Raw genomic sequence first — 27,757 nt, 5'->3', positions numbered from 1 at the left:
GATCAGTTATTTTCTTTAAGCGCGAATAGCTGTCTTTGACCATCCTGCATAGAAAACAAGTCACAAGTTTCTAGGCGGCTTACCGCACTGAGAATCATAGACCTTTTATATATAACCCGGAATATGAACCAAAATCACTAAAGACTGGCCCTCAATTATGTCTTCGATGTAACCATGATTGCATACTTACAAGCCTTCAAGTATGCTTCCGGTTTATGTAACCCGAATAACGAGATGAAGATCTCAATTCCGGTTTACTAGCATCAAGAATACTGACTATATGTTTATCAACGTTGTGAATCAAAATTAAGCCGGCAAAATAGAAGCCGCCCTTGTAAACTGTTGATATGACCAACAGAGCTTGTTGTAAGTCAGAAGATCAAAGACTTTAGGGGCTTCCGGTTCGAATACGACCAGAGAACCGTCCCAAAGGGGTTAAGCTAAGATTCGAATGCGATCATATAGTCCCCAGTGGCTTTGGCGATGCCAATCAAGAGGGTACCAACAACTATGTTCTCTTTGGTTCGAATACGACCCATGTTTGAACAGGAAGCCCCCAAATGACCTTAAGAATTGTTTAACGACGCTGATTCGAATACGATCCACGTCGGTTCCCAAAGGGGGTTGAGCTATGATTCAAATATGATCAAAGAAAACTCCCCAATGATCTCGACACTTTGCCAATCAAGTGGGTATCGACAGCTATGTTCTCTTTGGTTCGAATACGACCTATGTTTGAACAGGAAGCCCCCAGGTGATTATACTGCTTACGGCTAGATTCGAATACGATCATAAGCCGGATCCACCTCCAAGTGACCATGTGATGTTGTAATGGAAATAACACGTTTACCTTTGGAGGAGAAAAGAACGGAGGTCCTGCTTTATTATTTAACATAATATATACATGGCTATAGAGATATGTACATTATGAGAGCCGGTGGCTCAAGTGTAATAAGGCCGAAGCTGAGCTATTTTCCACGGCCGACGGGTTTCTTCCTCTGACTTGCGTGAATCTTTATGCTCCCGAACGTCAATAAGGTAGTATGACCCGTTGTGCAAGTTCTTGCTGACCACAAAGGGCCCTTCCCAAGGCGGGGATAACTTGTGTGCATCTATTTGATCTTGGATGAGCCGGAGCACCAGGTCCCCTTCCTGGAAGACCCGGGACTTAACCCGGCGTCTGTGATAACGGCACAAGTCTTGTTGATAAATCGCTGAGCGAGCTCCCGCCACATCACGCTGTTCGTCCAACAAGTCAAGAGCATCTTGGCGCGCATGTTCATTATCCGCCTCAACATAAGCCGCCACTCGAGGAGAGTCATGACAGATGTCACTGGGGAGGACTGCTTCCGCTCCATAAACCATGAAGAAGGGCGTGTAACCCGTAGACCTGTTAGGAGTAGTATTGATGCTCCATAACACGGAGGGTAACTCCTCCACCCAACAACCCGGCGTCTGTTGCAAAGGGACCAAAAGCCGGGGCTTAATGCCCTTCAAAATCTCCTGATTAGCTCTCTCAGCTTGTCCATTGGATTGAGGATGAGCCACTGATGAAACATCAAGTCGAATATGCTCTCGTTGACAAAACTCCTCCATAGCGCCCTTAGATAAATTGGTACCATTGTCAGTTATAATGCTGTGTGGAAAGCCAAAGCGAAATATCACCCTTTTCATGAACTGAACCGCCGTGGCTGCGTCACACTTACTAACTGGCTCTGCTTCAACCCACTTTGTGAACTTGTCAACTGCCACCAAGAGGTGGGTCTTTTTATCCTTGGACCTTTTAAAAGGCCCAACCATGTCAAGCCCCAAGACCGCAAATGGCCAAGTGATTGGTATCATCCTCAACTCTTAAGCCGGCACATGAGCCCGTCGCGAGAACCTCTGACAACCGTCACATTTACTGACCAAGTCCTCCGCATCAGCATGAGCCGTCATCCAATAAAAACCATGACGGAAAGCCTTGGCCACGAGAGATTTTGAGCCGGCATGATGGCCACAATCCCCTTCGTGAATCTCACGCAAGATTTCTTGACCCTCCTCAGGGGAAACACAACGCTGGAAAGTTCCAGTAACACTGCGATGATGCAGCTTGCCATCAATGATGATCATTGACTTAGACCGCCGGGTTATCTGCCTGGCCAAAGTCTCATCCTCAGGCAAATCTCCCCGGGTCATGTAAGCCAAGTATGGCACCGTCCAGTCCGGGGTGATGTGGAGAGCCGCTACCTACTGTGCCTCCGGGTCAGGGACAACCAAGTCTTCCTCTGTAGGTACCTTAACAGAAGGGTTATGCAAGATGTCCAAGAAAGTATTAGGCGGCACCGGTTTTCGCTGAGAGCCCAGCCGGCTTAATGCATCAGCCGCCTCGTTCCTCCTACGATCGATGTGCTCTACTTGGTAACCCTGAAAGTGTCCAGCAATGGCATCAACCTCACGACGATAAGCCGCCATGAGAGGGTCCTTGGAATCCCACTTGCCTGATACTTGTTGAGCCACTAAGTCTGAGTCGCCGAAGCACCTTACCCGGCTCAAGCTCATCTCCTTAGCCATCCGAAGACCATGGAGCAAGGCCTCGTTCTCAGCCACATTGTTAGTGCAAGGAAACATCAACCGTAGCACATAATGAAACTTGTCACCTTTAGGGGAAGCCAATACAACTCCAGCCCCCGAGCCCTCCAATTGCCTGGACCCATCGAAGTGAATAGTCCAATATGTATTATCCGGCTTTTCTTCAGGCACTTGTAGCTCTGTCCAATCGTTGATGAAATCCACCAAAGCTTGAGATTTAACAGCAGTGCGCGGTACAAACTTCAGACTATGAGGCCCGAGCTCTATAGCCCACTTAGCCACTCTTCCTGTGGCTTCTCTGTTTTGAATGATATCTCCAAGAGGAGAAGAACTAACCACAGTGATAGGGTGACCCTGGAAATAATGCTTAAGCTTCCGGCTTGCCATGAACACACCATAAACAATCTTCTGCCAATGTGGATACCACTGTTTAGACTCGATGAGTACTTCACTGACGTAATAAACCGGCCGCTGAACCAGATACTCCTTACCCTCTTCCTTGCGCTCCACCACCACAGCCACACTGACGGCTCGTGTGTTAGCAGCTACATACAGTAATAAGGGCTCCTTGTCAACCGGAGCAGCAAGGACTGGGGGCTCCGCCAGCTGTCTCTTCAAATCCTCAAAAGCAGTATTAGCAATGTCATTCCAGACAAAGTCATCTGTTTTCTTCATCAACTGGTACAGTGGCATGGCCTTTTCACCCAAGCGTCTTATAAACCGGCTCAAAGCAGCAATGCGGCCTGCTAGACGCTGGACGTCGTTTAGACACGCCGGCTTAGCCAGAGAGGTGATTGCCTTGATTTTTTCCGGGTTAGCTTCAATGCCTCTGTTAGAAACCAGGAAACCCAAGAGCTTGCCTACAGGAACACCAAAAACACACTTGGCCGGGTTAAGCATCATCTTGTAAACCTAGAGATTATCAAAGGTTTCTCTAAGGTCATCGACCAGAGTCTCTTTTTCCCTGGATTTAACCACGATATCATCCACATAGGCATGAACATTGCGCCCAATCTGGTTATGAAGACAATTCTGCACACAACGCTGGTAAGTCGCCTGTGCGCTCTTGAGTCCGAAAGGCATAGACACATAACAGAAGGCTCCAAAGGGAGTGATGAACGCCGTCTTCTCCTGGTCCTTAACTGCCATTTTAATCTGATGGTATCCAGAATAAGCATCCAAGAAACTTAAACGCTCACAACCCGCCGTGGCATCAATGATTTGATCAATACGGGGGAGAGCAAAAGGATCAGCCGGGCACGCCTTATTTAAGTCCGTGTAGTCCACACACATCCGCCAGGTGCCATTCTTCTTGAGCACGAGCACCGGGTTAGCTAACCATTCTGGGTGAAAGACTTCAACAATAAACCCGGCCGCCAAGAGCCGGGCCACCTCCTCACCAATGGCTTTCCGCCTCTCTTCATTAAACCGCCGAAGGAATTGCCTGACCGGCTTAAATTTCAGATCAACATTGAGAGTGTGCTCAGCGAGTTCTCTAGGTACACCTAGAATGTCAGAAAGTTTCCATGCAAAGATGTCCCTGTTCTCACGGATGAACTCGATGAGCGCGCTTTCCTATTTCGGATCCAAATTAGCACTGATGCTAAACTACTGAGATGAATCACCTGGAACGAAATCAACAAGTTTAGTCTCATCAGCTGACTTAAATTTCATCGCCGGCTCATGCTCCGTGGTCGGTTTTTTCAGAGATGTCATATCTGTTGGGTCAACATTGTCTTTATAAAATTTCAACTCCTCTGTTGCACAAACAGACTCTGCATAAGCCGCGTCGCCTTCCTCACATTCCAAGGCTATCTTTCGGCTGCCATGAACCGTAATGGTCCCATTGTGACCCGGCATCTTGAGCTGTAAGTATATGTAACACGGCCGTGCCATGAACTTGGCGTAAGCCGGCCGCCCAAATATGGCATGGTACGGACTTCTTATCTTGACCACCTCAAAGGTCAATTTTTCCACCTTGTAGTTGTATTCATCTCCAAAGGCCACTTCTAGTTCGATCTTACCAACTGGATAAGCCGACTTACCAGGCACCACACCATGGAAAACAGTATTGGACTGGCTGAGGTTCTTGTCAATCAACCCCATGCGACGGAAGGTTTCATAATAGAGGATGTTGATGCTGCTGCCTCCATCCATGAGCACCTTTGTGAACTTATATCCTCCCACCTGAGGAGCCACCACCAGGGCCAAATGACCCGGATTATCAACCCGGGGAGGGTGATCCTCCCTACTCCACACAACAGGCTGCTCAGACCATCTTAAATAGCGTGGAACCGCCAGCTCAACATCATTCACAGCCCTCTTATGAAGCTTCTGATCTCGCTTACACAGACTGGTGGTAAACACATGGTACTGTCCACCATTGAGCTGCTTTGGATTGGTCTGGTATCCCCCCTGTTGCTGTTGATGACCCTGGCCGGATTGCTGATTAAAGCCCCCTTGAACATTCTGAGGATTGGAATTTAAGCCGCCGCCCGGGCCATGAAAGCCGCCGGCGCCGCCGCCGCCGCCCGAGCCATTGTTGCCATTAAAGGCATTGGAGTTCTTAAAGGCCTTCCTGATTGCACAATCTTTCCATAGATGAGTAGCTGGCTTCTCCCTGGAGCCATGCCTTGGACAAGGCTCATTCAACAACTGCTCAAGCGTTGGGCCTGAACCGCCGGCTTGGGGAGGTGGCCTCCCTTTACGTCGCTGGTTGTTACCCTGTGAGCTGGCATTGGCCACAAACTCCATGCTGCCATCAGCCTTACGCTTGTTACCTCCTTGGTTTGCCGGGTTATGCTGAGGACCCTTGCCATTGCCGTTCTTTTTTCCCTTCCCTGTCCTTTCATCATCTGAAGCGGGGTCCTTGGTACTATCAGAGTCGGCGTACTTGACGAGAGCCGCGATCAGCATACCCATATCATTGCAGTCGCGCTTGAGCCGCCCGAGTTTCATCTTCAGGGGCAGGAAACGACAATTCTGCTCCAACATTAAGACTGCAGAGCCGGCATCCATCTTATCAGATGAATGTATTACCTCTTTGACCCGGCGAACCCAATGTGTCGTAGACTCACCCTCCTGCTGTTTACAGTTAGTCAAATCCACAATTGACATAGACTGCCTACAGGTATCTTTGAAGTTTTGGATGAACCGGGCTTTCAGCTCAGCCCAAGATCCGATAGAATTCGGCGGCAGCCCTTTCAACCAAGTGCGGGAAGTCCCATCTAACATCATGGTGAAGTACTTGGCCATCGCCGCTTCGCTGACCTCCAGCAATTCCATGGCCATCTCGTAACTCTCGATCCAAGCTCCGGGTTGTAAATCAGCCGTGTAATTAGGCACCTTCCTAGGCCCTTTGAAGTCCTTGGGTAGACGTTCATTGCGAAGAGCCGGCACTAAACAAGGGACACCTCCAGTCCTCGTAGGGATACCCACGTCGACGGAAGCCGTCGGATAAGCCGGGGGTGTCTGGTAAGCCGTCACCTGAGGCACCTGCTCCGCCTCTTGCCGTGCTCTGTCTTGGTCTGCCGCGTGAAAGGCCCCGTTATGAGCCGGGCCGTGGCCAGGTGGCAAGTCACAGCGTCGGACATTACTTGAGCCGGTCGCTGAGACCATGTGTCTGCTATAACTCGGGCTCCGGCCCGGACGCGGGGTTGAATGGATCCTGTCCCGGCTATACGAGTACGCCTCTTGCTGCGCCAGAGCTGTCTGAAGGAGTTCTCTGACCCGGCGGGTTTCAACCGCCGTTGGAGAGTCGCCATCAATTGGGAGAGCCGCCAGCCGTGCTGCCGCGGCGACCATGTTTTCCAGCGGGTTGGCATAATGACCCGGTGGTACTGGCACGTACTGAGGCGGGGCAGGGTTCACCCGGGGAGGCCCCATCACTTGGGGCTGAATTGGTGTCCCTGCCCCGGGCACTATGGTCTCCGGCGGGTTACTAGACCCTGCACCCGGCGTGTTGAAGAGATTTCGAGGATCGTAAACCAGAGGGAGTCGAGATTGGGCCTTTTGATGCCTCCTTCTCATGACCTCATTGGATGTGTTTTGATCCATCGTGAGCCGGAAAGACTGTGCCTGAATCAGCTGAGTCTGGGCGTCGAGAGCCGCCCTCTCTGCAGCCATCCTGATCCCCTCCGCCGCCAGATCCTCCTTGGCCTTCGCTAGATCCAACTTTAACTGTGCCACCTCCGCGTCATGTTGAACTTGATCCGCCGGAGTCACCATAGCGGTCAACAGGACCGTCATCTTGTCTGTGAGATCCATCAGCACCTGAGCCGGTGAGGGGACCGGGCTTCCTGACCCGGAGGCGGGGTTCTGAACAGGTTGCGCGCCGGCCATGAAGATTCCAACCCGACTCGGCGGTTCAAAGGGGTCCGGAATACTGTCGCCATCGGAACAACCCCTGAGCCTGCCATCTTGAAGTTGATACAACGAGTTTGACTCATCCGTGGACGACTCGCCGTCAGAGCCGGCAGCCGTCTCATCGCTAGATCCAGACCCTTCAGAGAGTCCTCTATGAACACATCCCACAAAAGCGTGCTTCAAGGCAGGTAGAGCCCGGGCGGGTCGTGCGTGCTGAGCCGTCTCGATGAGATCGGCGCAGAGATCCGGCGCAGGGCCCGGCTCACCAATCTTGCCGATGAAGACATGAATTCCACCAAAGGGGACCGGGTACCCGTACTCAACTGAGCCGGCGTCGGGGCCCCAGTTTGCATCGTCGATGTAGAGCTTGCCGCGACGACTCTTGGTCATCCGGCCCACAGCGTATCCCTTGAGCCCTTCGAAGCTTCCCTTCAAGAACTCAAATCCACTGTGCGCCAGCCCCACGGTGGGCACCAACTGTCGTGGAATTGTCACAGCAGATGTCCTTGAGCTAGGACTTAGTCGTGGAGCCATCGCAGCTAGGAAGCTTAAAGGGGTTAAACGGGACAAGGAACACGGGGGTTATACTGGTTCGGCCCCTTACGGTGAAGGTAAAAGCCTACGTCCAGTTGAGGTGGTATTGACTATGGTTTCGATGACCAGGGAGCTTAATTGCTATGCCTAGCTCTCGAAGAGATCATACTTGTCCCTAAACCGCCGCCGGGTCATCCCTTTATATAGAGAGGTTGACGCCCCGCGGCTCTCAGAGTCCCGGCCGGCTCATAAAAGTGTCCGGCTCGGACTCTCAACTATTCTTGCCTTACACTACAAGTCTTGCCATACGGCGGTTCATCACTATGGGCCTTAAGCCTCCTCCGGGTCTTAAGCCCATTATCTAACCCGCCGTCTTCAAGCTTGGTACTGGGCTTCGCGTGATGACCATCATGACGTAACCCGGCCCCTCCTGGGCGGGTGACTCTAATGGTTATATCCTCAACACCTTGTTTTGCTATGTTAAGTTCCTGTAGCATGTTGATTGCTTGCTCTGAACATTGCTACCTGATGCTGTTTCAGCCATGTCCACTAATTTCACTAAGTCTGTGAACCTGATAACTTTTCCATTCTTACCATGCTTGTTTGAACCTGTTATGGTGTGATCTAGCCGTAGCTCAGTGTTCATCTTTTGTCAAGCATCTCCTGTAGATTTCTGCCATATGCTTTGTTGCTATGTTGGAGTGCTGTAGCATAGTTTTGGGTAGAGCCGGGAGACGAGTTCGTGAACGAGGAACCTGTTGAGTACGCTTACGAGGATAAAGCTTTCGACAACTCTGAGAACCTTGCAGGCAAGATGACCATACCCTCGAAATCACTTCTATCTTTGCTTTGCTAGTTGTTCGTTCTATTGCCATGCTGCGCTACCAACCACTTGCTATATCATGCCTCCCATATTGCCATGTCAAGCCTCTAACCATCCTTTCCTAGCAAACCGTTGTTTGGCTAAGTTACCGCTTTTGCTCAGCCCTTCTTATAGCGTTGCTAGTTGCAGGTGAAGTTGAAGTTGGTTCCATGTTGGAACATGGATATTTTGGAATATCACAATATTTATTATTTAATTAATGTATCTATATATTTGGTAAAGGGTGGAAGGCTCGGCCTTATGCCTGGTGTTTTGTTCCACTCTTGCCGCCCTAGTTTCCGTCATACCGGTATTATGTTCCTTGAGTTTGCGTTCCTTACGCGGTTGGGTGATTTATGGGACCCCCTTGACAGTTCGCCTTGAATAAAACTCCTCCAGCAAGGCCCAACCTTGGTTTTACCATTTGCCACCTAAGCCTTTTTCCCTTGGGTTTTTGCGAGCCCGAGGGTCATCTTTATTTAAACCCCCGGGCCAGTGCTCCTCCGAGTGTTGGTCCAAACTAGAGCACCGTGCGGGACCGTCCCTTGGCAACTTGGGTTACGTTGGTACATGTACGCTTAGCTTATCCGGTGTGCCCTGAGAACGAGATTTGTCGGCACAGCGGGTGGTCTTGCTGGTCTTGTTTTACCATTGTCAAAATGTCTTGTAAACCGGGATTCCGAGACTTATCGGGTCTTCTCAGGAGAAGGTTTATCCTTCGTTGACCATGAGAGCTTATAATGGGCTAAGTTGGGACACCCCTGCAGGGTATTATCTATCGAAAGCCGTGCCCGCGGTTATGAGGCAGATGGGAATTTGGTAATGTCCGGTTGTAGAGAACTTGTCACTTGACTTAATTAAAATACATCAACCGTGTGTGTAGCCGTGATGGTATCTTCTCGGCGGAGTCCGGGAAGTGAACACGGTTTGAGTTATGCATGAACGTAAGTAGTTTCAGGATCACTTCTTGATCACTTCTAGCTTCGCGACCGTTGCTTTGCTTCTCTTCTCGCTCTCTTTTGCGTACGTTAGCTACCATATATGCTTAGTGCCTGCTGCAGCTCCACCTCATTACACCATCCTGTCCTATAAGCTTAAATAGTCTTGATCTCGCGGGTGTGAGATTGCTGAGTCCTCGTGACTCACAGATTCTACCAAAACAGTTGCAGGTGCCGACGATGCCAGTGCAGATGACGCAACCGAGCTCAAGTGGGAGTTCAATGAGGAACGTGGTTGTTACTATGTTTCGTTTCCTGATGATCAGCAGTGGAGCCCAGTTGGGACGATCGGGGATCTAGCATTTGGTGTTATCTTATTTTCATTTGGATTTGACCATAGTCGGTCTATGTGTGGATTTTGGATGATGTATGAATTATATTTATGTATTGTGTGAAGTGGCAATTGTAAGCCAACTCTCGTTATCCCATTCTTGTTCATTACATGGGATTGTGTGAAGATGACCCTTCTTGCGACAAAACCACAATGCGGTTATGCCTCTAAGTCGTGCCTCGACACGTGGGAGATATAGCCGCATCGTGGGCGTTACAACGTCGACTTCCCGGCTCCTCGGGTCATGTACCTCCGTCGCGGATGGAAGAAATTCGCTCGCATCCACAGCCTGACGGCGGGGCTCGTCCTCTACTTCAAATTAATGGAGGACGGACTGCTCTCTGTCAAGGTCTTTGGAGACTTCGGGACTCGCCTGAAGTGCTGCGTGGAGAGCTCCTCCGATGGAGATTCCGACGATGGAAGCTCTTCCTCGAGCGAAAGTGACGAGGAGGACAGCGAGGCAGATGACGGGGACGAGTCCGACTTGGCGTCGGACGCCCCGCGCCTGGGCGGGTGCAGCAGCAGCAGCATCTGCACCTGGCCGCTCCTCCGGCAGAGTTTTGTCGGGGGTGGGGCCAGCTCCTTGAACTCCTCGGGGCCGCCTCCTTGGGCGGCTAGTGTCAGGAGGCTGCGGAAGAGGAAGAGGGCGGGCGGCAAGGCCGTCAACTCGGAGTACGCGGACACCGACGCCTTCATCGCGTATTGCCGGTCCTGCCGCCTCGTCTTCCAGCTCCTTTCCCGATACCTTCATCACCGGCCCACCCGTGGGCGGCCACCGAGGTGTTCTCTTGGTGCTTTCTGCTGCTCGTAGCTCGCCAAGGCGCCCCTTTTGCCCTTTCGCCTCCTTGACCTGCCTCCTGACGAGAGGGACAAGAAAGGGATCACGGGCATCTTATCTCTTTTTTAGTCTGTAAGCCTTTGGGCCTTGTTAAATTTAAAGCTTGTAATCCCCCTTGCTCATGTTTTTCATTCCGTACGGATTGTACCTGTGTGGGATGCTTTTAATGAAAAGGGATGTTTGCCGGGTTTTTCGTTCGTGGGTAGACCCCACGACAAGGAGCGAATCCTTGTTACAATTTAAGATAAACGTTTTCACCCGGCAATAGGCCTTGCCACCCCCCACTTCGCTCGACCATTCTCGCGCCCTTGGCAGAGGCAGGGATGAAGCGGGCTTAGGCTCCTCGTTCTACTTCCTTGCCACCGCGACTACAACCAAATCCGGGCCCAGGAGATAATCCTTGGGTATAGAAAAGGGGAGCACGGTGGCCTAGAAATAAAACGAGGTTTCACATATCCCAGTTCTGTTCCGAAATGCATGATAGAGGATGAAAGACTTATCTGGATCTGCAGCCCCCGGCAACCTTGTCTTGCCGCGGTTGGATCCTTGTGCTTGCAGCCCCCGGCAACTCTGGTTTGCCGGGGTTGGGACGCCGGTCCGTTTCCTTTCTTCCAAGTAGCTCAGCAGAAGTGCTCATGTGCCCTGCAAACCAAAGGAGGACAGAAAAGAAACAGATAGACGCGCACTCGACCTCTAGGCTAGGGGTTAGTCGCCGCTAAGCACTATCAACCCTAACCAAGGAAGAGACTCGACCTAGCATGCATGCTATAACTTAGGGCGCCAGCGCTTCATTTATTTATGCTCAGGGTCTGCGCCTGGCTTTGTACGAAGGGTTACATGCCTTGCCGGCAAAGCTTGTACAAAAGGTGGCTTGCCGGGAGGCCCGGCAAGCTGCGCCTTATGGGTAAAACTTGCGAAGATGCTCGATGTTCTAGGAGTTGCTCACTAGGACAGCATCTTCGATCTCCAGCTGGACTGCGCCGGGCCTAGTGACTCGTATTACCCGATAAGGGCCTTCCCACTTCGGCGTCAACTTGTTGGAATTCTTGGCCGACTGAACGCGCCGAAGAACAAGGTCGCCTTCCTCAAAGCTTCGGGCATGAACCTTGCGGCTATGGTAGCGGTGCAAGGCTTGCTGGTAGCGTGCTGCTCTCATAGCCGCCCGAAGACGATCTTCCTCAAGGAGTGTCGCGTCATCTTGGCACAACTGCTCTTGCTCAAGCTCGTCATAAGTGAGCACTCGAGGTGACCCGTATATGAGTTCCGTGGGGAGAATTGCTTCTGCCCCGTATACCAGGGCAAAAGTGTCTGGCTGGTGGCTCGATTTGGCGTCGTCCTGATCGACCAAAGAACCGCTGGCAATTCATCAATCCAGTGCCTTCCGCTCTTGCGCAGCTTGTCAAAGGTCTTCATCCTCAGGCCTCGCAACACTTCAGCATTTGCCCTCTCCGCTTGACCGTTGCTCCGTGGGTGTTCCACAGAAGCAAAACAGACCTTGCTACCGAGGTCTTGAATGTGTTGCATGAAGGTGTGGCTTGTGAACTGCGTGCCGTTGTCGGTGATGACTCTGTTTGGCAGACCAAAACGGCTGACCAGTCCCTTGAAGAACTTGACGGCTGACTGAGCAGTCACCTTTCTCACTGCTTCCACTTCCGGCAACTTTGTGAACTTGTCGATTGCAACGTACAAGTACTCAAGCCCCCAACAACGCGGGGGAAAGGGCCCAGTATATCGAGCCCCCAGACCGAGAATGGCCAAGAGAGAGGGATTGTTTGAAGGGCTTGAGTTGGTTGATGAAGTTTCTTTGAATGGAACTGACACGCTTCACACTTGGTTACTAGTGCCGTCGCATCCTGGAGGGCGGTGGGCCAGAAGAAACCTTGTCGGAACGCCTTTTCGGCAAGGGCCCTTGACCCTATGTGGGAGCCACATATGCCTCCATGTATCTCTGCCAACAGCTCCAGTCCTTCCTCCCGGGGGATGCACTTCAGTTTCACACCGTTCGACCTTCTCTTGTACAGGAGGTCATCGACGAACTGGTACAGGGCGGACCGACGGGCTTCTTTCTCCGCTTCTTCCTGCTCCTCAGGTAGCTCCCCTGTTTGGAGGAATTGGACGGTATGCTGCGTCCATGCCGGAGCCTGGGGCTCGACGGCAAGGACCAAAGGCATCTCTTCCGCCATGGGAGCGACTGTCTCTACGGCCAGGGCTTGATGCCCTGCCAGAGCCAGTTGCTCTTGGGCAGGCCCAGCATCTGCGGCAGCACCCTTGCCGGCAGCCCCAGGGGGCTCGATAGGAAAGTACTTGCCGGGACCTGACTTCCTTCGCTTGTTCTGCCCCGTTGATGGCTTGACGGATGGTTGAGTTAACCGGAGCAAAAAGGTACCTGGTTCCACAGGTAGCTTGAATGCAGCACGCTTTGACAGGTAATCGGCGATGTCGTTCTCCACTCGGGGGACGTGCTCCGCTTGGATACCGTCAAAGCATTCCTCCAGCTTCCTCACCTCATCTACGTAGGCCTCCATCAATGGGCTCTGGTAATCCTTGTTGACCTTCCTAACAACAAGCTGCGAGTCACCCCTGACGATGAGCTTCTTAACCCCGAGGTCTGCCGCGATCCTGAGACCGGCAAGCAATCCCTCGTACTCAGCAGTGTTGTTGGTGGACATCTCCCTGGGGAAGTGCATCTAGATCACATACTTGAGGTGCTCTCCCGTGGGCGCGACGAGCAGCACACCGGCACCGGCGCCTTGCAGCGAGAAAGCCCCATCAAAGTACATGATCTAGTCGCGGTCTGCTTCTTTGCCGGGGAGAGTGGTCTCCTGGATTTCTTCATCGGGCGTTGAGGTCCATTCTACAATGAACTCCGCCAAGACTCTGCTCTAGATTGTCGAGGTACTTTCAAACTTCAAACCAAAACTTGATAACTCCAAGGGCCATTCCACAATCCTTCCGGTTGCATCTGGGTTATGCAATATCCGTTGCAACGGGAGGCAGGTGACGACAGTGATCTCGTGGGCTTGGAAGTAATGACGCAGCTTCCTCGAGGCCATAAGGAGGCCGAAGAGCAATTTCTGCACACCGGAGTACCTCGATCTAGCTCCCTGCAAGAGGGAGCTGACAAAGTAAACCGGGTGTTGCATCATCTTCTTCTTCTGCACCACCTCACTCGACCGCGCGGGCACTGCCTTGGTGACATCAGACTCTGCCGGGGGCCTCGCCTTGCCGGCACCAGGCCCTGCTGGGGGAATCTTTGGCTTGCCATCCGCTGGTTCTACCGCCGTCACTGCCTCTTCGTCGACCTCCCTCTACGCCACCAGTGCAGCGCTGACCACTTGATTCATCGCCGCCAGATACAGCAGCAACGGCTCTTGTGGTTTAGGCGCAACCAGTATTGGCATGGAGGAAAGGTATTTCTTCAGATCCTGCAACGCTGCCGTGGCTTCTTGGGTCCACTCCATTGGGTCTGCCTTCTTCAAGATTTGGAAGAAAGGAAGGGCGCGCTCGGCGGACTTGGAGATGAATCGGCTCATGGCGGCGACGCAGCCGGTGAGCCGACGCACATCCTTGATCCGCTTGGGCGCCTCAATCTGCTCAATACCCTTGATTTTGTCTGGGTTTGCCTCGATCGCACGCTGCGACACAAAGAACCCGAGAAGCTTTCCGGACGGAATGCCAAACACACACTTCTCAGGGTTCAGCTTGAGGTTGATCTTGCGCAGGTTGGCAAATGTCTCTTCCAGATCTTGCACAAGAGTTGCCCCGTCCTTGGTTTTGACCACTATGTCATCCATGTATGCCTCCATATTTCTATGGAGCTGAGGTTCAAAACCAATTTGAACTGCTCTTGCAAATGTCGAGCCAGCACTCTTCAACCCGAAAGGCATCCGTAAAAAGCAATACATACCACATGGGGTGATGAATGCTGTCTTTTCTTCATCCTCTCTTGTCATGAAGATTTGGTGGTAGCCCGAGTAGGTGTCGAGGAATGATAACAGATGACACCCGGCCGTGGAGTCAACAATCTGGTTGATGCGCGACAACGGGAAGGGGTCCTTAGGACAAGCCTTATTGATATCTATGTAATCCATACACAGCCTCCACTTCCCATTCCCCTTGCGCACCACTACCGGATTGGCCAACCACGTCGGGTGGAGCACTCCTCTCACCAAACCTGCCGCTTCCAACTTCCTGATCTCCTCTGTGATGAACTCCTGCCTCTCCAGAGCCTGCTTTCTGACCTTCTGCTTGACGGGCCGCGCATGAGGGCAGACAGCTAGGTGGTGCTCAATCACCTCCCTGGGAACACCGGGGATGTCGAATGCTTGCCACACAAACACGTCGACATTCGCTCGCAGGAAGGTGACGAGCGCACCTTCCTATTTGCTGTCGAGGGTGGAGCCTATGGTGAAGGCCCCTCCCGTGCCATCCTCCCTGACGGACACCTTCTTGGCCTACGGCGGCTCAGCTCTGGATTTCTTGCTCTTGCCGGTAGAGCTCTCTGGCACGTCCTCGACGGTGGCACAACACTCCGAGGAGGTGTGCTTGCCGGAGTGGGTGCGAGAGGTCTTACTGGGCTTCTTCTTCCCTTCCGGGCCTTCAGCGGCAGGAGCAGGTGCCTTGACGGCAGCTGCTGCAACTGCTTCCCGGTAGAGTCGGTCGGCGCAAATCAGCGCGTCCTTCTTGTCGGAGGGGACGGAGATGATGGTCAACGGCCCGGGCATCTTTAGCATCTTTAGCAGCGGAACTTGGCTAGTGCCGGGCGACCGAGGATCCCGTTGTAGGGCAAGGGGATCTCGGCTACATCGAAGGTGATCCTCTTCGTCCTGTAGTTCAGCTCTCCTCCAAACGTCATCGGCAGTGTGACCTTCCCCTTTGGCTGGCTCCTCCCCGGATTGACCCCTTGAAACGTGCCCGTTTCCTCGAGGTCTCCATCAGGAATTTGCAGCCTCTTGATTACGACAGGTGAGATCAAGTTCAGGCCAGCCCCGCCGTCAACCAACATCTTGTTCACCTTGAGGTTGCGTATCGTTGGTGAGACCAACAATGGCAAACACCCGACCGTGGTTGTGCGGTCAGGGTGGTCCTTGGCGTCAAAGATGAGGGGCGTGCTGGACCACTCTAGCTGCTTCTGAGCGTCGAACGACGGCTCCGCTACCGTAATCTCACGCGCCCACTGCTTGAGCTGGCAGTGAGAAGTATGCAGCGAGGCACCACCATCGACGCACATGGCCTCCGTAGCCTTCTGGAACTCTTGCTCACCGGACTCGTCGTCCTCGTCGCGATCATCGTCTTCTTATTTCTTGTCACGGCCCCGGGCAGGCCTCTCTTGCTTGTTGTCCTTGCCACGGCGGCTTCCTTGGCCGCCACGCTTCTTGCCGGATCCCTCGGCACCGTCTCGACCTTTCTCCTTGTCCCGCCTCTCGTACTTAGATTTTTGCTTCTTATCAAGCAGCTCGACTTGTCGGCAGTTCTGGAGGTCGTGGCCCTTGGTGCGGTGGATCTTGCAGTATTGCTTGCCGGAGCTTCCTGGCTTGTCGGTAGCCGCCAAGGCCCGGCAGGCGGTGCACCCGGCAATCTCCTTGCCGGGGGCGTCTGCCTTGACCTTCTTGGTAGCTCCGGTGTCGTCAGATCCTTCAACGACAAGCACGGCCTTGCCTTTGCGTTTCCTATTGCGACGCCGACCCTTCTTCGTCGGGGTGACGGCGTCTTCGTCGGTAGAGTCGGTTTCCGCACCGGCGTCTTCGCCGGGGTACTTCCTTCCCTCTTCAGCCCGGGTGCACCTATCGGCCAGAACATAGAGCTCGGCCACATCCTTAACCTTGGTCATCGCCAGCTCTTCGTGCATCTTGCGGTTGCGCACGTTCTGATGGAACGCGCTGATCACAGCGGCGGATGAACGTCGGGGATGTTGTACTGCACCCGGCTGAATCTTTGGATGTACTTGCGCAGGGTTTCCCCTTCCTTTTGGGGAATGATATGCAGATCACTGGCCTGGCCATGAGCTTGGTGGGCTCCTGTGAAGGCGCCAACGAACTCATGGCACAGATCCGACCAAGAAGAAATGGAATCCGCTGGCAAGTGCATCAACCAAGACATAACATTGGGCTTCAGTGCCAGCGGGAAATAATTGGCAAGCACCTTGTCGTCGCGAGCTCCGGCAGCCTGCATCGCGATGGTGTAGATGCTGAGGAACTCGGATGGATGGGTCTTGCCAGTGTACTTCTCGCCGACGTCAGGCTTGAACGTGCGGTGGGACGACCACTGGAACTGCCGCAGCTCACGGGTAAAGGCCGGGCAGCCCACCTTGGAAGGTAGGCTGCCGGAGCCCCCCGGTGCTGGGCGCTCCATAGCGGGTCTCACCCGCTTGTCCGACTAGTGGCGTGTATCGCGCCAGTGCGCGATGGTGGTCTGAGCATCTTCATGAGATCGTTCTCGAAGAACTTGGCGCTGGTCGCGGAGGGTCCGCGGGTCGGACGACGCTATGGAGATGTTATCACAAGCGTCGTCACGACGGGCAGATGCCCGCGGCGGTTGGCGAGGAGGAGGAGAGTGCACCATGGCCGCAGCTCCCCCGGTCCTCCCAGCGCCAGCACGTGGCGGCTCGGTGGAGAGCCATCCCGAGGGCCCCGCCGGTCGCGGATTGTCTTTGTTGGCGACGACGACGAGGCTCCGGATGGTGGCCCTCCACTCGTCGAGCTTCTCTGCAGCAGGAGGGATGTCGAGGAGCAGCTGCGCGCGCCAAAGCTTCTGCTGGCGTGGGCGGCGGTGACAGTTGCGTGGATCGCGGCGCGCTTCGACTTCTAACTGTGTTAGAAGGAGCTCCGTTACGACCCAGCGGCTGCGTGCCATTTCCGCCAGCACTTCGGCGGACATGCTGAACCCCTTCATCCCGCGGATGACGCACAGTGCTCTTCCCACGGCGGTGCCCAGGGTCACTAGCGTGGTGACGCTGCTCGGCGCGCACACCATGGGAAGAGCGCGCAGTGGTCGCCGGTGTGTGCGTCTTGGAGGTCGCTGCGCCGCCCGGAGGTGGCACAACGACACCCCTGGAGGGTGCCACGCCGCCTGCGGGGGGCCCAGCTCTGTCTTTGGATCTAGCGACGTGCGCGAACAACGCCGCTCGCCAGGCTCTGACTGCCAGGGAGATGCTGGTGCTTGCGGCCCGCGGCCTGGGTCCTGTCCGCGACCGGTCCACTGCTCGTCCGCACCGGCGCGGGCCGTTCGGCTCCCAACGAGCCGATCGCCGTGGCCGTCTTCTTCTTGGGAGCCATGGCGACGAAGGGCTGCTAGGCTAACTACTAGACCAGATTCTCACAATTGCGCCCCCTACCTAGCGCGCCAAAGATGTCGGTGTGGAACGACACCTATGGGATCACAAGAATCCCTACTACTGTTGTCGGGACGCAGGGTTGCAAGAAGAGCAGGATCAGTAGTCAGCACAAGGATCGTTTACCCAGGTTCGGGCCGCGAGGATGCGTAAAACCCTAGACCTGCTTTGGTGGTTGTATTTCAGAGAGTTCTTGAGCTCTGGAACTAGCTGTGGTGAGTGTGCGGTTCCAAAGAGCTGAATCCTTCTCCAGTATGCCATGGGCCTCCTTTTATAGTCGAAAGGGGCTGCCACAGTGGCACACAGGAGGTGGAAAGGCGCACAGTGCTATGAGCTTATCGGTCGTATTACAGGACAAGACACATTTAATGCATAGCTTAGGTGTCCCCTTGCTTTATCGGGGACGGGGGCGAGGCCCGTCCCGCCCGTCGCCGCTCCTCCTTGGTTCGACACGCGCCCTGGCCAGTGACGCGTGCGGCACCATGTAGGCAGGCAGGCAGCTGAGGTGGCGCGGTGGTAGGGTCTTCACGAAGATCTGCATGCCGCCACGCAGGCGCATGCTGAGTTGTCCTAGAAGCTGCATGTTGCCACGCAGGTGCCTGCCCAGCTGGTTGGGTTGGCAGCTGCATGCGAACGGCGGTGGAAACTTGGTTGGTGCGGGCCCGACGGTGGTCCCACTGGCGTCCTCGGTGAGGGCCTTGCCGGGTGGCCCGACAAGGGTCTTGCCGGGGCGCGCTGTCGTCCCCGGCAAGGATCTTGCCGGGGGTCTTGTGGTTCCTCTCGGCAAGGATCTTGCCGAGGATCGCTGTCTTCTAATCCTCATCTGATCTTGAATATGTCTTCACAAAGATCTGCATGCCACCATAGAGGTGCCTCCCGTGGGCTCAAGGGTGGCTCGCTCTGTTGGTGTGGGGCGAGCTGCCCCGGCAAGGGTCTTGCCGGGGCTGCTGAGGCTGCCCCGGCAAGAGTCTTGCCGGGGGAACCTGCTTCGTCCCTCCGCTCTTTGTGGTCTTGGCCTTGGCGTTGCTCTGGTTATCTTGGGCTTCGGTCTTACCTTAGCTCACCTCCCCTGTTCTACTTGGTGTGACCGTGGGCGCGGCTCCGACTACCCATGCATAGGTAAAGGGGTACAAAAGCGCGCCCCTCCTTTTGTACACCGACATCTACCTCCGCAGCCTTTAGCATTGCAAAGAGCTCGGGAATCATCTTATCCATCCCTTGCATGTTATAGTTCATCACAAAGCTCTTGTAGCTTGGTGGCAGTGATTGAAGAATTCTGTCAATGACGCTATCATCTGGAAGATTAACTCCCAATTGAATCAAGTGATTGTTATACCCAGACATTCTGAGTATATGCTCACTTACAGAACTATTCTCCTCCATCTTACAGCTGTAGAACTTATTGGAGACTTCATATCTCTCAATCCGAGCATTTGCTTGAAATATTAACTTCAACTCCTGAAACATCTCATATGCTCCATGACGTTCAAAACGTCGTTGAAGTCCCGGTTCTAAGCCGTAAAGCATGGCACACTGAACTATCGAGTAGTCATCAGCTTTGCTCTGCCAGACGTTCATAACATCTGGTGTTGCTCCTGCAGCAGGTCTGGCACCTAGCGGTGCTTCCAGGACGTAATTTTTCTGTGCAGCAATGAGGATAATCCTCAAGTTACGGACCCAGTCCGTGTAATTGCTACCATCATCTTTCAACTTTGCTTTCTCAAGGAACGCATTAAAATTCAACGAAACAACAGCACGGGCCATCTATCTACAATCAACATAGACAAGCAAAATACTATCAGGTACTAAGTTCATGATAAATTTAAGTTCAATTAATCATATTACTTAAGAACTCCCACTTAGATAGACATCCCTCTAATCCTCTAAGTGATCACGTGATCCAAATCAACTAAACAATGTCCGATCATCACGTGAGATGGAGTAGTTTCAATGGTGAACATCACTATGTTGATCATATCTACTATATGATTCAGGCTCGACCTTTCGGTCTCAGTGTTCCGAGGCCATATCTGCATATGCTAGGCTCGTCAAGTTTAACCTGAGTATTCCGCGTGTGCAACTATTTTGCACCCGTTGTATTTGAATGTAGAGCCTATCACACCCGATCATCACGTGGTGTCTCAGCACGAAGAACTTTCACAACGGTGCATACTCAGGGAGAACATTTATACCTTGATAATTTAGTGAGAGATCATCTTAGAATGCTACCGTCAATCAAAGCAAGATAAGATGCATAAAAGATAAACATCACATGGAATCAATATAAGTGATATGATATGGCCATCATCATCTTGTGCTTGTGATCTCCATCTCCGAAGCACCGTCATGATCACCATCGTCACTGGCGCGACACCTTGATCTCCATCATAGCATCGTTGTTGTCTCGCCAACTTATGCTTCTACGACTATCGCTACCACTTAGTGATAAAGTAAAGCATTATAGGGCGTTTGCATTGCATACAATAAATCGACAACCATATGGCTCCTGCAGTTGCCGATAACTCGGTTACGAAACATGATCATCTCATACAATAAAATATAGCATCATGCCTTGACCATATCACATCACAACATGCCCTGCAAAAACAAGTTAGACGTCCTCTACTTTGTTGTTGCAAGTTTTACGTGGCTGCTACGGGCTGAGCAAGAACTGTTCTTACCTACGCATCAAAACCACAACGATAGTTTGTCAAGTTAGTGTTGTTTTAACCTTCTCAAGGACCGGGCGTAGCCACACTCGGTTCAACTAAAGTTGGAGAAACTGACACCCGCCAGCCACCTGTGTGCAAAGCACGTTGGTAGAACCAGTCTCGCGTAAGCGTACGCGTAATGTTGGTCCGGGCCGCTACATCCAACAATACCGCCGAACCAAAGTATGACATGCTGGTAAGCAGTATGACTTATATCGCCCACAACTCACTTGTGTTCTACATGTGCATATAACATCTACGCATAAAACCTGGCTCTGATGCTACTGTTGGGGAACGTAGTAATTTCAAAAAAATTCCTACGCACACACAGGATCATGGTGATGCATAGCAACGAGAGGGGAGAGTGTTGTCCACGTACCCTCGTAGACCGAAAGCGGAAGCGTTAGCACAACGTGGTTGATGTAGCCGTACGTCTTCACGATCCGACCGATCAAGTACCGAACGGACGGCACCTCCGAGTTCAGCACACGCTCAGCTCGATGACGTCCCTCGAACTCCGATCCAGCCGAGCTTTGAGGGAGAGTTCCGTGAGCACGACACCGTGGTGACGACGATGATGTTCTACCAACGCAGGGCTTCGCCTAAGCACTGCTACGATATTATCGAGGTGGATTATGGTGGAGGGGGCACCGCACACGGCTAAGAGATCAAGAGATCAATTGTTGTGTCTATGGGGTGCCCCCTCCTCCGTATATAAAGGAGGGGAGGAACGGGGGCCGGCCAAGGGGAGGAGGCGCACCCAAGGGGGGCAATCCTACTCTAAGTAGGTTTTCCCCCCTTTCCTATTCCAACTAAGAGAAGGGGGAAGGAGGAGGTGGAGAGAAGGAAGGAGAAGGGGGCCGCCGCCCCCTTCCCTTTCCCAATTCGGATTGGGGCAAGGGGGCCGCGCCCCCCTCCCCTAGTCCTATTCGGACTCCCCTTGGGGGGGGGGGCGCCACCTCCTGGCTACTTCCCTCTCTTTCCCCTAAGGCCCATTACTTCCCCGGGGGGTTCCGGTAACCCCTCCAGCACTCCGGTTTTACCCGAAACTATCCGGAACACTTCCGGTGTCCGAACAACATGGTCCAATATATCAATCTTTATGTCTCGACCATTTCGAGACTCCTTGTCATATCCGTGATCTCATCTGGGACTCCGAATAACCTTCGGTACATCAAATCACATAACTCATAATACAAATCGTCATCGAACGTTAAGCGTGCGGACCCTACGGGTTCGAGAACTATGTAGACATGACCGAGACACATCCCCGGTCAATAATAAATAGCGGAACATGGATGCTCATATTTATTCTACGAAGATCTTTATCGGTCAAACCGCATAACAACATACGTTGTTCCCTTTGTCATCGGTATGTTACTTGCCCGAGATTCGATCGTCGGTATCCACATACCTAGTTCAAACTCGTTACCGGAAAGTCTCTTTACTCGTTTCGTAATGCATCATCCCGCAACTAACTCATTAGTCACATTGCTTGCAAGGCTTATAGTGATGATCATTACCGAGAGGGCCCAGAGATACCTCTCCGATACACGGAGTGACAAATCCTAATCTCGATCTATGCCAACTCAACAAACACCATCGGAGACACCTGTAGAGCATCTTTATAATCACCCAGTTATGTGTGATGTTTGATAGCACACTAACTGTTCCTCTGGTATTCGGGAGTTGCATAATATCATAGTCATAGGAACATGTATAAGTCATGAAGAAAGCAATAGCAATAAACTAAACGATCATAGTGCTAAGCTAACGGATGGGTCTTGTCCATCACATCATTCTCTAATGACGTGATCCCGTTGATCAAATGACACATGTCTATGGCTAGGAAACTTAACCATCTTTGGTAAACGAACTAGTCAAGTAGAGGCATACTAGGGACACTCTGTTTGTCTATGTATTCACACATGTACTAAGTTTCTGGTTAATACAATTCTAGCATGAATAATAAACATTTATCATGATATAAGGAAATATAAATAACAACTTTATTATTGCCTCTAGGGCATATTTCCTTCAGTCTCCCACTTGCACTAGAGTCAATAATCTAGATTACATAGTAATGATTCTAACACCCATGGAGTCTTGGTGCTGATCATGTTTTGCTCGTGAGAGAGGCTTAGTCAACGGGTCTGCAATATTCAGATCCATATGTATCTTGCAAATCTCTATGTCTCCCTCCTTGACTTGATCGCGGATGGAATTGAAGCGTCTCTTGATGTGTTTGGTTCTCTTGTGAAATCTGGATTCCTTCGGCAAGGCTATTGCTCCAGTATTGTCACAAAAGATTTTAATTGGACCCGATGCACTAGGTATGACACCTAGATCGGATATGAACTCCTTCATCCAGACTTCTTCATTTGCTGCTTCCGAAGCAGCTATGTACTCTGCTTCACACGTAGATCCCACCACGACGCTTTGCTTGGAACTGCACCAACTGACAGCTCCACCGTTCAATATAAATATGTATCCGGTTTGTGACTTAGAGTCATCCGGATCAGTGTCAAAGCTTGCATCGACGTAACCATTTACGACGAGCTCTTTGTCACCTCCATAAACGAGAAACATATCCTTAGTACTCTTCAGGTATTTCAGGATGTTCTTAACCGTTGTCCAGTGAACCACTCCTGGATTACTTTGGTACCTCCCTGCTAAATTAATAGCAAGGCACACATCAGGTCTGGTACACAGCATTGCATACATGATAGAACCTATGGCTGATGTTGGGGAACGTAGTATTTCAATTTTTTTTGCCTACGATCATGAAAGATCTATCTAGGAGAAGCATAGCAACGAGCGGGGAGAGTGTGTCCACGTACCCTCATAGACCGAAAGTGGAAGAGTTTAGTAACGCGGTTGATGTAGTCGAACGTCTTCGCGATCCAACTGATCAAGTACCAAACGCATGGCACCTCTGCGATCTGCACACGTTCAGCTCGGTGACGTCCCTCGAACTCTTGATCCAGTTGAGGCCGAGGGAGAGTTCCATTAGCATGACGGCGTGGTGACGGTGATGATAAAGTTACCGGCGGAGGGCTTCGCCTAAGCACTATGATGATATGACCGAGGTGTGTAACTGTGGAGGGGGGCACCGCACACGGCTAAGAGATTGTCTGTTGTGCCTTTGGGGTGTCCCTGCCCCCGTATATAAAGGAGGGGAGGAGGAGGCCGGCCAACAAGGGGCGCGTCAGGGAGAGGGGAGTCCTACTAGGACTCCAGTCCTAGTAGGATTCGGCCCCACCCTTTTTTCCTTCTACCGGAGGGGGAAAAGGGGAAGGAGAGGGAGTAGGAGAAGGAAATGGGGGGTGTAGGATTGAAATTATGTCTAGAGGGGGGTGATTAGACTACTTGACCAAATAAAAATATAACCTTTTCCCAATTTTAAGTCTTGGCAGATTTTAGCAACTTTGCACAAGTGAAGCAATCAACCTACACATGCAATTCTAAGAGTATAGCAGCGGAATGTAAAACAATTGCACATGAAGGTAAAGGGAGGAGTTTGAGAGGGAAAACGCAATGAAGACACGAAGATTTTTTATCCGTGGTTCCGATAGGTGGTGCTATCGTACATCCACATTGATGGAGACTTCAACCCATGAAGGGTAACGATTGCGCGAGTCCACGGAGGGATCCACCCATGAAGGGTCCATGAAGAAGCAACCTTGTCTATCCCACCATGGCCATCGCCCACGAAGGACTTGCCTCACTAGGGTACAAACTCCTTGGTTCAACTCCACAATCTTAATGGAGGCTCCCAAGTGACACCTAACCAATCTAGGAGACACCACTCTCCAAAAGGTAATAGATGGTGTGTTGATGATGAACTCCTTGCTCTTGTGCTTCAAATGATAGTCTCCCCAACACTCACCTCTCTCTCATAGGATTGGATTTGGTGGAAAGATGATTTGAGTGGAAAGCAACTTGGGGATGGCTAGAGATCAATATTTATGTGGTTGGAATGGAAGATCTTGATCTCAACACAAGTGTAGGTGGTTCTCTCTTAGAAAATGTATGTTGGAAGTGTAGGCATGTTCTGATGGCTCTCTCCACGAATGAAGAGTGGGTGGAGGGGTATATATATCCTCCACACAAAATCTAACCATTACACACCATTTACCAAACTTGGTGAGACCGAATCGGAAAGCCCAGTCGGACCGATTCAGTTCAAAATGTGAACGTTAGGATTTTCGGTGGGACCGACATGTCAACTCGGTGGGACCGGTTTCATTAGGGTTAGGGCAAAACGTAATCTCGGTGAGGCCGATTACACAAACTCGGTGCGACCGATTTTGGTAATAGGCTAACCAGAGAGTTGGTCAGGCAAACACGATGGGACCGATTCGCTCATCTTGGTTAGACAGAAATGTTACGAAGGGGAAACAGAGAGTTTGCATTGAGAACTCAGTGGGACCGATCGCTCATCTCCGTTAGACCGAAACGTTACGAAGGGAAACAGAGAGTTTGCAATCCCATCTCAGTGAGATCGAGATCCCTATCGGTGAGACCGAAGTGACTAGGGTTTGTGGCAGTGGCTATATCAAGAGAACTCGGTGGCGCCAGATAGAAAGTTTTGGTGGGGCCGAGTTTGACTTTTGGATTGGGACATATGTGGATAAGAGAAAGTAGTTGAGGGCTTTGGAGCATATCACTAAGCACTTTGAGCAAGAAACCCATTAAGCAACACCTCATCCCCTTTTAATAGTATTGGCTTTCCTATGGACTCAATGTGATCTTGGATCACTAAAATGAAAATGTAGAGTCTTGAGCTTTAGAGCTTGAGCCAATATTTTGTCCTTAGCATTTTGAGGGGTCCACATTCCTAATCCATGCCATGCCAATCATTGAACTTTCCTGAAATATTCATCTCGAAATAGCATTAGTTCAATGAGCTATATGTTGTTAATAATTACCAAAACCACCCATGGATAGTTGCACTTTCAATCTCCCCCTTTTTGGTAACTGATGACAACATATAGATCAAAGCTTCAACAAATGATAATAAGATTGAAATACATCGTCGCTTTGAGAAGTATGTGATAAGCAAGAGCTCCCCCTAAATTTGTGCATTATTTAAGATTTCCTTTTGAATGCAAATGCACAATCGATTAGGATCATGAGTTACTCTTCCATGTCACATACAACTTGGTGGAGTGCTTAAAACGATATAACTTAAAAACATGCACTCATCACCAAGCAAAGTGAATGATCATATAGGATATAAATGATAATAGCATCCAAGCAAACATTAAAGTAGCATATGATCAAACACATGATCAAACAAGTATCTCACACAAGGACATAAAGTATAAATCAAGCGCATAATAAAGTTCAACCAAAAACAAGAGAGACAAAAAGGCAAAACACTCTCTCTCTAAGCCTATGATCTATACATATTTCTCCCCCTTTGGCAACAAGTTACCAAAAATTTTGAAAATGCATAGTGCTATGCATCTCTCAGGCTTGGTCTTCGGGAGGTGGTGTAGAGAGAACTCCAAGGACAAAGGCATCTGTTGAAGTAGATGGAGCTGGTGGAGTGGCTGCTGGAGGTGGCACTGAGGCTGTGGCTGCTGGTGCTGATGCTGTAGCTCTAGTATCTAGTGTGGGCACTGCAGCAGACCTCTGACCTCTAGGCACTCGCTGAAAAGCATCTGTGGTAGCCTTCCCCTTCTTCTCTTCTGCTTCCTCCTGAAGCTGCTCAACTAATGTTTGTATCTCAGTAACCTTCAGATCAAGATCATAAAATTTTGTCTCTATGATCCTCTCCAAGCTCTCCTGATTCTGAGTCAGGGTGGCCAAGCCCTTCTCAATCCTCAAAGTTGATTGGATCAAATATGCCAACTGATCTTGCTTGCTCTTCAGGAAAACTTGAGATGCTTCCTCGACACTTGGCATCTTGGCAGCTTTCTATTCCTTTGCTTTAGCTCTCTTCTCTAGTGCTTGCACTGAAGATGGTTCCTCCTCATTCATCACAACTGCGTTGTCCTCAAATTCAGGGTATAGGGGTAAATGCTCCTTGTCCAACAAATATGTTCCTTTGCCCATCTTAGAGTTGATGAGCTCCTAAATATGTGGAGCATACCCACAACTTCTCTTTTGGTCAGCAGCAGTCCTCTTGATTGTTTCTACAATCAGACTCATGACCTTGAAATTCTGAGGGACATAAAAAATGTGCAGCAAGTTGATTGAGTGTCCTCGAATCATCTTATGATCTCCTGACTTGGGTAGCAAAGTGTGCCTTAGGATGATGTTGATGGTAGGCAGACCAGACAACAAGTAGTGTACAGATCCAAGCTTGTGTGTCTCCAAAGCTCTATCAGGGATCTCTCTGTACATGTGTGCCATATAGTTGTGGTCTTTCTTCTTTTTGGCATACACATCCAAGTCATCTTCTTCATCTTCTGGAGCATTTATCAGCTTGGCCCATTCTTCTATAGTGGATTGGTACCTAGTACCTTCAGACATCCATACCATCCTTCCACCTGGATAGAAGTGAGCTGTGGAGTAAAACTGCATGATTAGCTCATCATTCCACTTGGTGAGCTTCTGGGCAACAAATTGGTCAACTCCACATGCTTTGAAACTGTCATATACTCCTGGAAGTGGTCTTATTTCTCCTTGATGTACTCCTAGTCAACCCATCTCATGTCACACACAATGGGCTTCTTGTCAAGAAAAATAGTTTCATAGAAGTCTTGCTGTTCCTTTGTGTGGAACCTGTAATCAACTGCAGTCCTTCTCCTCACAACATAGGGATCAGACTGTCTCCAAAGTCTCAATCCAGCATCCTTTCTGATGTGCATGTCCTCAGCTACTGGATGAGCATCATTATGGTCTGGAATCTTGGGTTTCAACTTTCTCAAAATAAGAGACTCAACATCCTCTTCTCTAGCTTGAGGCACTGGGGCCTTGTTCTTCTCTTCTGCAGGAATGCTCCTGGTGTCCCTCTTGGGTGCAGACTTCTGAGCTTGAGCTGTTGCTTTGGGAGCATTCTTGGGCTTAGATGTTGCAGCCCCTGACTTAATAGCATCTCCCATAAGCTTCTGAGCTTTGGGAGCTGGAGCAACATCCTCTTCTCCTTCCTCTTCAGAATCTCTCATCATGGAGGGCTTGCCAATGACTCTGGCAATAGTCTTCCTAACCCTCTCCTTTCTCTTCTTGCCATCTCCAGCCTCTTTGTGTTCAAGGGTGAACTCCAT

At 51.2% G+C, this 27,757-nt stretch overlaps 1 protein-coding gene across 1 annotated transcript; it reads right to left on the bottom strand.

Moving 5' to 3' along the window:
- Positions 1–2: 2 nt before the first annotated feature.
- Positions 3–27,757, bottom strand: LOC109736874 (uncharacterized). Its single transcript, XM_020296091.2, is given in 4 exon segments — positions 3–44; positions 3,049–3,441; positions 27,015–27,160; positions 27,163–27,757. Coding segments are annotated over 4 exon segments (1,176 nt in total).

The sequence above is a fragment of the Aegilops tauschii genome, chromosome 2 (genome assembly GCF_002575655.3).
Source record: "Aegilops tauschii subsp. strangulata cultivar AL8/78 chromosome 2, Aet v6.0, whole genome shotgun sequence".
NCBI lineage: Eukaryota > Viridiplantae > Streptophyta > Magnoliopsida > Poales > Poaceae > Aegilops > Aegilops tauschii.
The sequence above is the reverse complement of the archived record's forward strand: the minus strand, read 5'-3'. Positions and strand labels throughout refer to the sequence as shown.